The sequence below is a fragment of the Sorex fumeus genome, unplaced genomic scaffold, assembly GCF_029834395.1.
Source record: "Sorex fumeus unplaced genomic scaffold, SorFum_2.1 ptg000014l, whole genome shotgun sequence".
Lineage (NCBI taxonomy): Eukaryota > Metazoa > Chordata > Mammalia > Eulipotyphla > Soricidae > Sorex > Sorex fumeus.
The window spans coordinates 20,395,509-20,411,029 of NW_026606071.1; the positions used below are offsets into that span (position 1 = coordinate 20,395,509).

A 15,521-nucleotide genomic window follows, 5' to 3' on the forward strand; every position below is an offset into this window, starting at 1 on the left:
CTGTATTTTTACCATTTAATCATAAAAATATTCACTTATTTAGAATTTTCTCAGCCTACCTTTGCATCTTATTGAATCGTTGATTTAATCAAATAGCACCTGATCCCTTTCTTGTTGTATCTATACTGTATCCTATTCTTCCTCCACTCCCTTCTGAATTTGGGCTTGATTTCCTATATTAATGGTTTCAGTGTACTATAGTTAGATTTCCCTTTTGGTGCCTACAAATTAATTGCTGAGTTTCAGTTAACATTTCGAGAAAATATGAATGGTTATCTTTATTTTAATAACAAAGTTTTCAAAGTGAGTCTCAAAATGAGGTTGTTACTTTTTTTTCTTTTGGGGTTGTTACTTTCTGAAGTTGGAATTGCTAATGTAGCTGTTGTGTTTAGGTTAAACAGACAACCACATATTCTGTGTTGAAAGAGAAAAAGAAACTAAGATCTGAATAATGACAATTTCTTGTATATTTCTATTTTTTTGAGAACCTCTGCTCTTATGAAACTGAAAGCAGTATTCCTTTATATTCATAGCTTGGAATTGAGAGACTTGGAAAGAGGTTTTCCTCTGCAATGAGCAGTCTTTGTTGATACTAGGTAACAGGAACTACTTTACTTGCACGCAAGGGGGACATACAGATATTCTTGATATATACAAGTGACAAAATTAGTGTGGAAAACGGGGCAAAGTTAGCATGTTTTGAGGAATTCAAAAGTTGAGAGCACAGAGTCACCACAAATACAGAATTTATATTGTGGTTTATAATCACAGTATTGGTGATTGCATCTTGACAGAGTAACAATATTCCATCCTTGGAAAGTTGGGGGGTCGGGAAGGATTGAGCTACAACTGTGCTCAGGGATCACTCCTGATAGGACTTGGGAGACCATATATGGTGCCAGGTATGAAACCCAGGTCAGCCCACATGCAAGGCAAATGCCTTATCTCTGTACTGTCTCTCTGGTTGTCGAGCTTGGAAATTTTACTGGATAAACTATTTTAAAATGCTTCTGAGGAATAACAACTCATTTAAAAACAAACATAGGAATAAGCAATCATGTGAAAAGTTTTTTTGTGTTTTTTGTTTGCTTTTTGGGTCATAACTGGCGATGCACAGGGGTTACTCCTGGCTCATGCACTCAGGAATTACTCCAAGCAGTGCTCAGGGGACCATATGGGATGCTGGGAATTGAACCCGGGTCGGCCATGTGCAAGGCAAATGTCCTACCCGTTGTACTATCACTCCAGCCCCAATCATGTGAAAAGTTTTAAGGAAAAGACTTTATAAACTTCTCTGAGTCTGTTTCTGACCCTCAGATAAGTTCTTTAATATGGACATACAAAATTTCAGGAATCACTTGTAGGCATATCAGAATGCAGTTATGCAGACTGTCTGGATAGAGTTAGACTGCATTTTACCTACTCTGGTCTAGTCATAAAAATGTTCTCTATATACAATGACTCTGACATGACAATTCTTTGATAATCTTGTTTAGAACTAGGATCATATGGGGATCCAATGCTAATTTAGTGAAAATGTTTTCTTATGAAGAAGAAACAGACTGGTTGACAAAAGAACCCTGGAGAACTACCTCAAAACTAAAGGATGCGCAAGAAAACTGAGCTGGAACTTGATATGTATATATGGTGGCTGTGTTTTCATAAACTAAACACTAAGTTATATTAAAGAGCCTTCTTCCAACATTGAGATTCTACATGCTATAATGGCAACAGTTTTCTTAGCAATCACATACGGCCTTAAATGATGTCATCTCTAGGAAGGGAACATATTAGCACAGAAATGTGTAGGAAACCAGAGCTGATGACACCTGAACATTATCTTGACTATTACTGGAAACTCTTGGTTCATGGGATGAGAAGAGGGTTTGTTCCCCATTTCTATGGAGAATGGACTTACAAATCTATTTCCTCATAAAAAGTCAATAACAAAATTGAGGGATGTCCATGATTTTGTATGAAAGGAAATACTACATTTTAGCTTCCAAGTGGAAAAAACAAGCACCACATTTCTCTGTGATTTCACTGAAGCAAAATGGGTTTGAAAATCTTATCTACCTTTCTAAAGACAAAAACTGGTCTGGTTCTAATGTTATTTTCCATTTAAAAAAATTCTCATTGTTTTAACAAACCAATCCCAGGCCACAACCCTAACTTTTCTGCTATCTTTTAGCCACATTGAGACTTCTAAGCTGTCAAGGCAATTTTCATGTAAAAGACTTTCCAAAGTAATAGCCCACCTCCTTATTGACAAAATATTCCTAGCTGTTTTGAAATAAATCTTGTTATCTAGTTCAGATTCAAGAGTGTATAATATTTTTCAACATATCAAAAGCTACAAATCAAGGTAGTAAAGAGATACTTAATCTATTCAAATGTGGTCTTTACCATCTGTCTAAAGTTGGTTGACAAATGTTAAATTCACAAACATGATGCTTTTGTGTATGGGTTAAAATATAAACTCCTTTCCACAAAGGCAATTATGTTGCAAAATTGATGTCTCAAGGCCATTGAAGGGACATAATAACTTCAGTCAAGCATTAAGAAGTTCATCATCTGCATGCCCAATGGCATCTGGGTTTGAAAGTGGATCCAAGTCTGCAAATAGATTGAACCAGGCTGACATGTCTTGGTTGCCATTGTTGACAGCTATTAAAAAAAACACACAAAAACATATTAAATCCTAAGCTTTTTGAAATCACATTCTTACACCACTTTTTAACATTTTGAAGTAAATTCTTGCATCAAAAACATTTAAGGCAGTTGACAAAAAATACCATTAAGTAGAATAGTAGAATAACTATCAGTTTGGAGGAAAAGGGATCTTGCTGTTGCATGGTGTTAACTTTCAGATTTGCAAGATCAAAATGTTCTGAAAGTCTGTTTTACAGCACGTATATAATTTAACATGCCTAAACTGTACACTTACACATAGTTAAGATGACAAACCTTATGTTATTGTTTTATGTCATTTTCTAAAATGTGGAGGATGTGTGGGGGTTGTAAAATCATCACTTTGCACCCATGACAGTAAAAAATGCACAAGGTAAAAGCAACAATAGATGCAAAATCTATGCAGAAAAACTCAGAGGTAGGTGGACTGGGTCACACCCAGTAGTTCTCAGGATTTTCTTATAGCTCTGTGCTCAGAAAGACATCACTCCTGGAGGTGGTCTGGTGACCCAATCAATGCTGGGGATCAAACTGGAGTCGGCTGCATGCAAGAAGTGCCTTGTGCCATGCACTATCTCACTGGTCTACTATACATATATTTAATTGCAAGGTTAAAATTAAGACAGTAATTACGCAGGAGAAGAATTAGACAACTCCTTGAATTAGTGGTCAAAGTTAGCACTACTAGTGAGACGGAAATAGTGTAAGCTCTCAAATGTGAAACTATGAGAAAGGAACATTACCAGGTGGTATTCCAGTCATAAATGAATGACCTAAATATACTGACAAAATGGAAATAATTGTTTTATAATATTATTTATTTTATAAATAATAATAAATGTTTTCTGCTAGAAAATATAACGTGGACAGAAGAACTATCTTTATTAAATACTTAATGTCTAGACGTCAGAGAAAATCTGTAGAAATGTTTCAAATTGAGGGTGAAGAGACATGTTGGCTGGATATAATACAAGATCCTAGACTCATTTAACTATAGCGGCAGAATGTAAGAAAGGACATTAATGAGATCAGTTCACAAAAATGGAAAATAAATAAATGATTTGTTAAGGAAAAGTATTAGTTTTTTAATACTTTTAGAAATATTAGAAAGTATTAGAAATGCTACTACCCCTCATTATTGATAGGAGATATGTACCAAGACTCCTTATCAATGGAAACCTAAAACTCCAAGACTGTTGTACTATGTATTATGTATCATACTATGTATTATGTATGTATTGTATTATATATTGTACATAATACATTTTTCTTTTTTATTCTTTTTATATAATATTTTAAGACTACAGTTGACCTTGAGTGAATTAAATCCTAGAAGTGAAACCACAAATAAAGGGGAGATTGCTATGCTAAATTTACATTAGTTACAACCATATTACAGTAATGTAAGCAAATGTCAGTTCTTAGGGAACAAGCATTTAGGGGTAGGGAGGATATATGTAATTAACCCTCAAAGATTAAAGAATCAAGCAATTGTCTCTCACGTACATGCTCCTCTCTCTCTCTCTCTCTCTCTCTCTCTCTCTCTCTCTCTCTCACCTGCATTAAGCAAGTAGAGTAAAATATGAACAGGTGAATCTGGGCAAAGGGCACAGAGATACTCTATGTGCTTTTTTTCGTCTAGGGGAAGGGGCACATCTGACAGTGCTCAGGAGAACATGTGGTGCCAAGTATCAAATCTAGGGCTCTAGCTTGCAAACAATGCACTGCATCCTAGCACTTTAAGCTGTCTCCACGGCCCTGAACCCTGTGAAGTGCCTTCAAGGATCCAACTCAGTGTTTCATACATGCAAAACATGTACTCTACCACTGAGCTACTTCCTCTCTTTTGTACCTTTCAGATTTTTTCCAATTGAAAAGTTTAAAAAAATCAACATAGTGACTAAGCTTAATGTGTATTGAAAATCCTGTAAGATAGCATATGTGTTTATTTCCTACCTATATCCTACAAGACAATTACAACATAAATCAACTCTGCAGACAGCAATGGTAAGCACTCACTATATGTTAGCAATTATCATATAGTAGCCCTATGCTGAGTGGTTGAATGGATTTTTGTTTAAAAGGCACATCTTGTAATCAAAGAATATCTTCTGGGCTTCTGGGTCTGGAAAGCCAGCTCTATGAACTTCTAGGAATGGTCCAGAATGAGAGGGAGAAGAGAGAAGAGAGAGATTCTATCCCTATTGGAAATACCTATTATCAACAAACCTTAAGACAGGATGTAAAAGGTTACAGTAAACTCACAGCTTCAATTCTCTGCACAGTGAGGAATAGCCAGATACAGATTTTACTCATGTAACAAAATATTTTTCTTGTCAATTGAAAGTAAAAGCTATAAAGTGATCCGATTTGGAATGCATCTGAATTCAACTAATTATTAGTATAGTGGCAGTGCTACAGGGCCACTGCACGGTCCTCCTCCCGTTGTTCATTGATTTGCTCAAGCGGGCCCAGTAATGTCTCCATTGTGAGACTTGTTGTTACTGTGCTTGGCATATTGAAATGTCACGGATAGCTTGCCAGGCTTTGCCGTGCAGGCGAGATACTCTTGGTAGCTTGCTCGGCTCTCCAAGAGGGGAGTATAGTGGCAAATAATATAAACTACTTACATCTTGTTAACTTCTTTGGACTCTGTGAAGGCACTGGCGGGTTATCAATGTGTGAAAGAGGAAGGTCTGTACCCCCTCGCGAGGCCCAGCCTAGAGACAAGGAGGTAATGCATTATTATTGTTCACCAAATAGGAAGTAGCATGAGAAAAACAAGAAGCAAAAAATAAGTCCTCTAAGGGGCTACAGTAATAGTACAGTGAGTAGGGCATTTGTCTTATATGAGGCAATCTGGGTTCAACCCCCAGCCTCCCATATGGTCCACCAGGCATTGCTGGACCTAATTCATGAATACAAAGCCAGCAGTAACCCCTAAGCATTGCCAGTGTGGCCCAAAAAGCAAACAACAACAACCAAATACAAAGTCCACTAGACTATGTACCAAGATAAGACAAGTATGTTATACTTTTTTAAAAAAAGTTTATACATAAAAATCTATTCCTTCACTGTTGGTGGGAATGTCCACTGGTTCAGCCCTTCTGGAAAACAGTATGGACGTTCCTCAAAAAATTAGAAATTGAGCTCCCATTTGACCCAGCGATACCACTCCTGGGAATATATCCCAGAGAGGCAAAAACGTGTAGCCGAAGTGACATCTGCACTTGTTTGTTCATTGCAGCACTCTTTACAGTAGCCAGAAATTGGAAGAGACCTGAGTGCCCAAGAACAGATGACTGGTTAAAGAAACTTTGGTACATCTACACAATGGAGTACTATGTGGCTCTTAGAAAAGATGAAGTCATGAACTTTACATACAAGTGGTACAATATGGAAAGTATCATGCTAAGCGAAATGAGTCAGAAAGAGAGGGATAGACATAGAAAGATAGCATTCATCTGGGGGATATAAAATAATAAAATATGAGATTAATACCCAAGAATAGCTGAGAGCAACACCAGGAGAATTACTCCATAACTTAGAGGCCAGCTGGGTATTCTAGGGGAAAGGACAATTCAGATAGAAAGGGGAACACCAAGTGGAGGGTGTTTGGAGGATCCTCCCAGGAGGGGAGATGCAAGTTGAAAGTAGACTGGACTGAACATGTTCGCCACTCAATGCCTCTTTGGCTGATCACAGCGCCCAGGAGGAGAGAGAGAACAGGGGGGAATGCCCTGCCACAGTGGCGGGGGGGATGGGGGGATGGGAGGATGGGGGGGGAGGGATATTATCCTGGTGGTGGAAAATGGGCACTGGTGGAGGGATGGGTATTTGATCGTGGTATGACCGAGATCCAAGCACAAAAATTTGTAAATCTACAACTGTACCTCATGGTGTTTCACTAATAAAAAAGAAAAAAAATCTATTCCAATTATTTAAATTCAGTTCCAGCATCCCTTCATTTTTCAAAGTTGTTTTGTTTTGAAATTAATATGAGTATTTTCCACTGCAAATGGATGATTTATATAAAGAGAAGTTGTTTTGGTTTTGTATTTTTGGGCTACACCCAGTGGTGCTTAGGGCTTACTCCTGGTGGGATTCGGGTGATGACTGGTGGTGCCAGGGATCAAATACAGGTCAGTCACATGCAAAGCAAAAACTTTGCCCACTGTACTATTATTCAGATTCTAGAAAGAGAAGTTTTAACAGTTGGGAATAAGTCAAACCTATGAATATATTTCACCTTGCAATTCAGTTAGCTAGTAGTCTATAAAGTGGCAAAGTAGAAAATAAGGAATAGATATAGTAGATTAACGTAACAAATGTTGTCATTAAAAAGTATTATAGGGAGATCATGAGCGTGTACAGAGATTAAGGTACTTGGCTTTGCACACACATTACTCTGGTTTGAGGCTAGAGAAGTGCAAAATTCAAAAATTTGGGGGTGGGGGAAGGGGGTGTGTTGACCACCAGAGATTCTTAGGTAACCAGGCCTACAGTTCAATGCAAGGGCTACCAGCTGCTGAGTTTATGAGGCCTTACAGTGTGGGGGTTTATCTAAGCCAAGCTGGGAGCCGACAGGCTTACATCCTTTTACCTTTTGTTTTATTTTTGATCCACACCTGGCCCTGCACTCAGGAATTACTCCTGCTGATGCCCAGGGGTTTATATAGGATGCCAAGGATTTAATCTGAGTAAGCCACAAGCAACACAAGAGCTTTACCCACCGTACCATCTCTCCAGCCCCGTATCCTATGATCTTAGGGGACTTTGTGTTGCCAGAGATCCAACTGGGTTAGGAGTCTGCTAAACATGGACCTTAATTGCTGTACCATCTCCCAGCCCAATTGAGACATGTTTTAGAAAGAATTGACAGGACTTTGTAACCAGTGTGGATATGGAAAGCAAAATGGATTCCCAAGTGCTGGACTGAACAAAGATGCTGGAGCAACAAGTGAGTAAAGTGGTACCTTGATAACATAAACTAGGCAAATGACCCCTTTTCTCAGGAAAACACCCTGCCACTACAAAGAGCCATTCCATTCTCTTTTGTTAGCTCTGAAACAACAGGAAGAGAATACACTGGTTTTTCTAGGTAGAGAAAACAGTATTACTCACAGTACCTAAGGAGTAATTAATTATTTTACAAATATTTTACACTCACCAATTTTTCTAAGTAAAGACACCTAGGATAATGCAGAAAATTCGTTGCGTATTTTGGAAAGAAGCCCTTGATGGCAGTATTTTTTCAGTTGACTGGTGACTGCAGATTTGATCTAGTAGTAGTACTGAAGTTAAAATTTGACCTCTTTAATTTTAGGATCAACATCCACATAGTTTTGCTTACAAAGCAAAAATAATGCACAGGTAATCAAATGTCTTATAGATACTTACTGTTGAAAGCTCCAGGAGCATGAAGGCCAAGTTCAAAAAGTTGTGAAGGAAGAAATCCAGAAGAATGAGCAAGAGACTCAGACCCCACAGAAGGCTCCTTTAGACTGGCATTGGGGCTCCCAAATGCAGTCTGGCATTCTTGGGTAAGTTCACTGTTACTTGAAGAACCGGGACTTATCAGAGTGTTCAGAAATGAGAATTCTTTCTCAAAATCTTCTTCCAGTGAATCTATATGCAGATCTTTTGCAGCTGTTGAGTGATAACATGGTATCTTTATTTAATTTTTTTAGAAGATGAGGATGTAGGAAAAATCAAATTTATTTCATTGTTTTTATATATCATTAATAATTTTCTTGCTATTCTAGAGATCAAACCCAATTGCCTCCACATTATATTTTATTATCTTTCATTAATGTAACTTTTGGAACAAACTAGAGATTTATGTGAATAATAATATTTTAGAAAAGCTATAAATCAAAATGACTTTTACAAGGACAATATGATAGGAATATTGATGCATGAAATAATTAAGCAACCACCTATGAAAGGTATAAACAACAGGATATGTAAGGAAAGACAAAAGGAAAGGGAAACGAGTAAGGGAGGGCTGGAAAGATAATATAGGAGGTAGGTCCTTGCCTTGCATGCAGCCAACCCCAATTCAAATGATCCCCTGAGCACCACAGGGGGTAACTCCCAAACAACAGAGCTAAGACTAGCTCCTGAGCACTGTAGTTGTGCCCCCAACTCCTCCCAAAAACAGTAAAAGGAAAGCTAGTAGCAATTGTTTGTGACACAATTGCTCAGGAAATGTCTATACTGCTGAATGGGGATATATGTAAAATAGTAAAATAGGCACAGTCCTAGCTATCTTTACAGTTCTACAGATATATTCTCTTTTTTTTTTGTTTCTTTCTTTTCAAAAAAAATTTTTATTAGTGAAACACCATGAGGTACAGTTGTAGACGTACAAATTTTTGTGCTTGGGTTTCAGTTATACAATGATCAAGTACCCATCCCTCCACCAGTGCCCATTCTCCACCTCCAATGCTCCCAGTATCCCTCCCACCCCCCCATACCCCCCATCCCACCTCACCCCTGTGGCAGGGTATTCCCTTTTGTTCTCTCTCTCCTTTTGGGTGCTGTGGTTTGCAAAAGAGGCATTGAGTGGCAATCATGTTCGGTCTATAGTCTACTTTCAGCATGCATCTCCCATCCTAGGATGATCCTCCCAACACCTTTATTTGGTGCTCCCTTCTCTATCTGAGCTGCCTTTTCCCCTAGCATGTGCGGCTGGCCTCCAAGCCATGGAGTGAACCTCCTGGTACTTATCTCAGCTATTCTTGGGAGTTAGTCTCCTATTTTGTTACTTTATATTCCCCAGATGAATGCAATACAGATATATTCTCAAAGGGCTTTGAAAAAAAGACAAAGTGAATTATTAAATTTCCATTGTAATGTACTACAAAGTAATAGTGTAGAGTTGCCTCTATATAACTAAATTTTATAGAGAACCATGCAGATTTTAGTGTTAAGGAAATAAAATGTAAAGATTTTTAAATTATAAATTATACTTATATATACTGAGATCATAATTTCACACCATTTTCAGAATTTGAAAATTGAGGTGCTCCAAATCCTCTTTCCTTGTTCTCTTCAACTGCAACAAAACAGCACAGGAACATAGTAAGTTGAATAGGAAGTAATTTAATGTGCTTATTAGTTTTAATATTTTAAAATGATTAAGTCAAAAGATTTGGTTGCTAGATTATAATACATATGAAAATACATTTGAATTTTAAAACCTAAAACCACACACATGCACACAGAAACACAAATAACATTGCATTCAGTTTTCATGTTATATCTTTGTTCCCTTCAAAGTGAAAAGTTCCACATTCCAAAGGCTATTTCTTTCTAGTGAGCTTTTCTCATTCTATAATTTCTAAATATTTTTTCAATATTGTTTCCCCTAATCTACAGGTTTCTGTCAAAAAAACTAATTTTATACATGATGAATAATTGGGTCTGGTTTGTTTTTAATGCAACAATTTGAAAGCAATGCAGCTCCATATTTCTCCTTTACATTAAAATAAAAGTAGTATTTTCCTATAAAGGGAAAAATCAAACTAATGTGCTAAAATAAAGCACTAATATTTTGTTTGTCACTTATTTTTGTTTTAGGTTCATGCTCAGCTGTGCTTTATTATGTGCTTTAGGGAAACTACAGGTTTGATCCTCAGGGCACCATGAGGTTCTGGGCTCAAACTCAGAGCTCTGGAAAGCAAAGCATGAGAACAGCCTTTTGATCTATCTCCCTGAATCACTCTTCTTACTTTTTAATGATTTCAACATTAAAAAAACCCAGGGGGGAAAAAACCCAGGGATGAGAGAGATAGTACAAGGATTAAGGCACTTTGTACAATTTTATGAAAAGATAAATTAGGAAAATGGTGAATGATTTGGGCATATTGGTAGTAGAGGGGCACAGATTTGTACACAAAAGTATAATCATCAATACTACTGTAAAAATACTTTAAAAATTACTCTATCGGAGCTGGAGCAATAGTACAGTGGGTAGGGTGTTTGCCTTGCATGTGGCCCGACTCGGGTCCAATTCCCAGCATCCCATATGGTCCCCTGAGCACCGCCATGGGTAATTACTGAGTGCAGAGCCAGGAGTAACCCCTGTGCATCGCCGGGTGTGACCCAAAAAGGAAAAAAAATTACTTTATCAAAAAAATGAGAAGAGGAAGGGGAGACAGACCTTCTCAAGGAGACATATAGATGGCCAAAAGGTGTATGAAGAAAGGTTCATGCACCTTTTTCGTCACTTATCATTAGGAAAATTAAATGAGAACAACAATGAGATATCCCATACCAGTTAGGCTGGCACACATTACAAGAAGCAAAACAACCAGTTTTGGTGGGAATTTGGGGAAAAAGAAACCTTCATTCACTGATGGTGGAATTATCTACTGATCTAGCCATTCCTGGAAAACAATATGGACACTTCTTACATAACTGGGAATTGAACTTCCATATGATCCAGCAGTTCCACATTTTGACATCTACTCTAAGGGCCCAAAAACTCTATTCTGAAAAGATATTTGAACTTCTATGTTCATTGAAGCACTACTTACAATAGCCAAAACATGGAACAACCCAAACTTCCAAGAATAGATGATTGGATAAAGAAACTATGGTACATATACATAATGGAATATGCTACTCAGCTTTAAGAAAATATGCAATTTGCTGCTATATGAATAGATCTGGAGGGTGTTTTGCTAAGTGAAGTTAGAAGGAGAGGGACACAGGATGATCTTTCTTCTATGGGGATACAAAGAAACATGTAACAAATGCCCAAAGGCAACAGAAACTGAGAACTGGTCTTTAGCAGGAAGTTTACAGAGAGAGCAGGTACTCTGGGACAATGGTGGAGATAAGCAAACACTCTGGTAAAGGTTGTGGTGCTGGAAATGTATTATACATTAAACCCTACCATTAACAGTTTTGTAAACTACAGTGCCTAAAATAAAATCTTAAAAAAAGACCCATATGTATATATATATGCGCGCACACATATACAAAGACACACACATATACAGACACATAAATAAAAGGATAAATGAAATTCAAATTCCTCCTACATATAAAAGTGAATAGTGTTGCTATTGTTTGAGCTACAAAAAGGAGAAAGTGTAGAGGATATAACAATCTAAGGACAAGAAAAATTAATAGCTCCACTATGGACTTATTAAAATTTTAGGCTCTCTTGAGAACACTATAAAGGACATTTGAAAGAAAGGGTTAAACAACCAAAGCTATCAAAAGGTGATTAAATTCAAAAGGTATAAGGAACTCAGGTAAGGAAGAATGCTGAAGCTGGGGAAATGGTTCAATGGTCAGGGACACATGCTTAGCATATCCCTGGATCTGAGTTAGACTCCACTACCACATAGCCCCCATACATCACGGGTGTGGCCCAAGTAGCATTGCATCTCTATGCTTGAGAGTTGAGCCATTTATTTTCTGGGTTAGTTGAGCATTGCCAGGAGTGGCCTCTGGTCCCCACTACTTCATGGAAAGTGTCAAAAATAAATGAATAAAGGTAAGAAAGCTGAAGGATGAATTAGGTTATAAATTCAAATACAGAGTTAGTAAGAAAAAGTACAGGAGAGGGGGGTCTGGTGCTGCCAGCAGGTCAATCTGTACCTGTGAGGCGAGTGCATCAGCAGCCTGATGGCACCGTCAGGCCTTCAGATACCCCAAAATTGCTGCTGTGCTTTGTCCAGACCCCAAAAACTTGGGGCAAAGTTTACCAAGAAAGTAAACGGCCAAAAGTTAGGTATGTGGGAGACACACTCACAAACCACCTCCGGCTCAGCTATATAATTGGAGGCCTGGCCTCTCTGGTTCCTGATCGAACTGCTTAATGGCCATGATCCCAGAGACTCAGAAACGAATATTGGAACCCAAAGGCTTTTGGCAGAAATGCGTCCTGTTACTGCAGTAGGTTACTGGGGCTGGGCCACTCCAGGTGGGAATAGGTTTCATGCCTTGTCCTGTTCCCCTTGGTGACTGTCATCCTCCAGAGGCCACAAGACAGTCAGGTTTGGGCCTGCAGTGATGAGACACGCGGGGCCTCACCAGATGGGGGTGGAACCAGCCCTTTCCTCCCCATCCCAGCGAGACCTCGAGTCGTCATCTACAAATGGCCTCTCTGGCTCCTGATAAAGCTGATCAATGGCCACGATCCCAGAGACTCAGAAACAAATCTTGAAACCCAGCAGCTTTTGGCAGAAATGCATCTGGACCGCATATATGGCCATGGCTCCAGAGGCAAAAGGACTTACTCCAGAGCCTGACAACTTGCAGCAGAAAAGTGAATGGACCATGCATTAAACTACGGCTCCATTCCTCCCCAAGAGGGAAAGGGTGTTGCTCCCTTCCACCTTTTTCCCCCCTGGCAGCAAGGTGGCTGCCTCCTCAGAGCTTATTGGAAAGCCAGGTATGAGCCAGCGGTGACGGGGCAACTGCAGTCTCATGGGAAGGGGGGGCGGTAACGGCTCGTCCTTCACACCCTACTGAGGTCACAAGTTGCCCCCCAAAAGCGGCTCTCCGGCACAGTCATAACACCAGACGCACAGAAACCAATCTCTAAATTATCTGGTTCTTTACAGAAATCCAAAATTATATAATTCTCATAACCAGCTATAGAAAACAAAGTATTTCACAATGCCTTTTCAACAAGTCTGATTGTTGGGGGAAAATTCTAAACAATAATGGCACATCTTTTGTTGAAATGATGAATGTAATCAAAGTAGAGAAGATAAATCATCTGCCTCACAGGCATTGGGTGGGGTAGGAGGGGGGTATATTGGGGTTAATAAATAAAACTATGGAAAAGAAAAAGTAAGGTGAAGTTCATGCCCAATTCAATCAGCTACTCAGTGGCTGAATAAATAGCAGTACTCCTACATAAAAAAAAAAAGTACAGGAGGGGGAATAATGGATTTTGTAGCAAAGATTTTAGTTGAATACTGAGAAATAGTGGAAGGAAAATCCTGTAAATATGAGAGATTCTGGAGGTGTTCTGAGGGAAAAAATGAGGAGGAGCACCAAGGTTTTGTGGGCAGGTATGAAATGGATGACAGCAACCCAGGTGGTCAAACTAAGGAAAATTTCTAAACAAGAGAACTGGAGATTGAGAAATTTAGAGTTCTAACAGATACCCATGTGATACACCACATGAACAAAAGGAAAGATAAAAATCTTATTAACAGATGCATGGAATACTTTTGACAACATGGCGAAGCGTATGTGGTGCCCGAGCACATGTGTCGCCTGCATCTCCCCTCTTGAGATGTGTACTTTCATGCTTTCGTGTCTAATGTTAGGATGTGTGTAGGGGCCTTCTCTCTCTCTCTCTCTCTCTCTCTCTCTCTCTCTCTCTCTCTCTCCCCCTCCATCCCTCCCTACCTCCACACCTTAAAAATCCTCCAAATCTATTTATTTAAAAAAAAAACAGTTTATAACAAAAACTCTCAAAATGGGGGTAGAAGGGCTGGATCCCTGAGCATGAAGCCAGGAGAAAGTCCTAAGCACCGCCAGTTGTGGCTGCAAACCCCATCAAACCCCCCCACAATATATACTTAAGAAAGTAGATGTTCTTAATGCAAAAAAATAAATATGTTAACTATATGTGTTGACAAGTGTATTAACTAACCTTCTTGTGATAAACTTCATTATATACAACAATCAAATCATCATATATCTTAAATATACTTATTCCATATTTTATGACAGTTATAACTCAATAAAGTTAGAGCAGAAAAGAAAAGCTAAGCAGAAGTATAAAATCATTTACTATGTTTCATGAACTGAGTAAATGTTAATATAATTTCTTTCTTTTTTTTTTTTTGGCTTTTTGGGTCACACCTAGCAATTCTTAGGGAGTTACTGTTGGCTCTGTGCTCAGAAATTACTCCTGGCAGTGCTTGGGGGACCATATAGGATACCAGGGATCGAACCCAGGTCAGTCGCATGCAAGGCAAATGCCCTACCCACTGTACTATTACTCTGGCCCCGCTAATATAATTTCTTATAAATTCCGTGATAAATTGCTTTGATATTAAAAATTTTTATTCTTAATTATTTCAAAGTAATGAGTTGACCATCTTACCTGGTTCACTTTCCAAGCTAATTTCCTCATCTGGCAAAACTAACCTAAAATAAATTTTAAAAAATTATAGATTTTCATTTAAAAACTTTTGAGACTCATATTCTATAACAAATTTTATATTGTTAAAAAGGAGGTTTAACTGAGGAGACATTAAAATAATTGTGTGGCACAACTCCAAAAATGTGTCTGAAACAAGTCTGTGGCTCTAATTAGACTGAAAATATTTCTCTGCCCCTTATTCTCTCAGTAAACATTTACTGGGTATCTATGTAGAACAGGGACCATGTTCAGCACAACAGGCCTTTGCTAAGAACTCTAGCAAACTGTCTCCAAAGTCATAAATATGCTTTCTAAGCATTGAAGGGTTTTGTTCAAGAATACTTGGGAATGAAATTAAGGACATATATACCTAGCTCCATTGTCAAAAATTAACTGTCCATAGACCTTAGAGTTTAATTAGGTTTAATTCCAATCCATTGGTGTGACAATTTATTTATAGTCTACTATCATGATGCTTTGATTATTATAGCTTCTTAAGATAATTTAAAGTCATGAATGTGATACCTCCCAATGTCTTTTTTTTCTCAAAATGGTTTTGAACATTTGGGAGTTTATGGTTCCATACAAATTTAAGTAGTGCTTGTTGTAAGTCTTTAAAGAATGTCATTGAGATTTTTAAAGAAATTTTTTAACTATATTATATAATAATATAATATATTATATAATATTATAATATATTATA

At 38.1% G+C, this 15,521-nt stretch overlaps 1 protein-coding gene across 5 annotated transcripts in view; it reads right to left on the minus strand.

Annotated features, from left to right (window-relative positions):
* Window positions 1–1,420: 1,420 nt before the first annotated feature.
* ICA1L (islet cell autoantigen 1 like) overlaps window positions 1,421–15,521 on the minus strand; it is a 38,764-nt gene continuing 24,663 nt past the window's right edge. For all 5 annotated transcript variants that reach the window (XM_056111726.1, XM_056111729.1, XM_056111730.1 and 2 more), the window contains 5 exons: window positions 14,780–14,823; window positions 9,695–9,751; window positions 8,092–8,340; window positions 5,322–5,411; window positions 1,421–2,667 (listed from right to left, as the gene is read on the minus strand). In XM_056111726.1, the coding sequence (XP_055967701.1) occupies window positions 2,552–2,667; window positions 5,322–5,411; window positions 8,092–8,340; window positions 9,695–9,751; window positions 14,780–14,823 (556 nt within the window). In that variant the 3' untranslated portion in view covers window positions 1,421–2,551. The remainder of the gene's footprint in view (window positions 2,668–5,321; window positions 5,412–8,091; window positions 8,341–9,694; window positions 9,752–14,779; window positions 14,824–15,521) is intronic.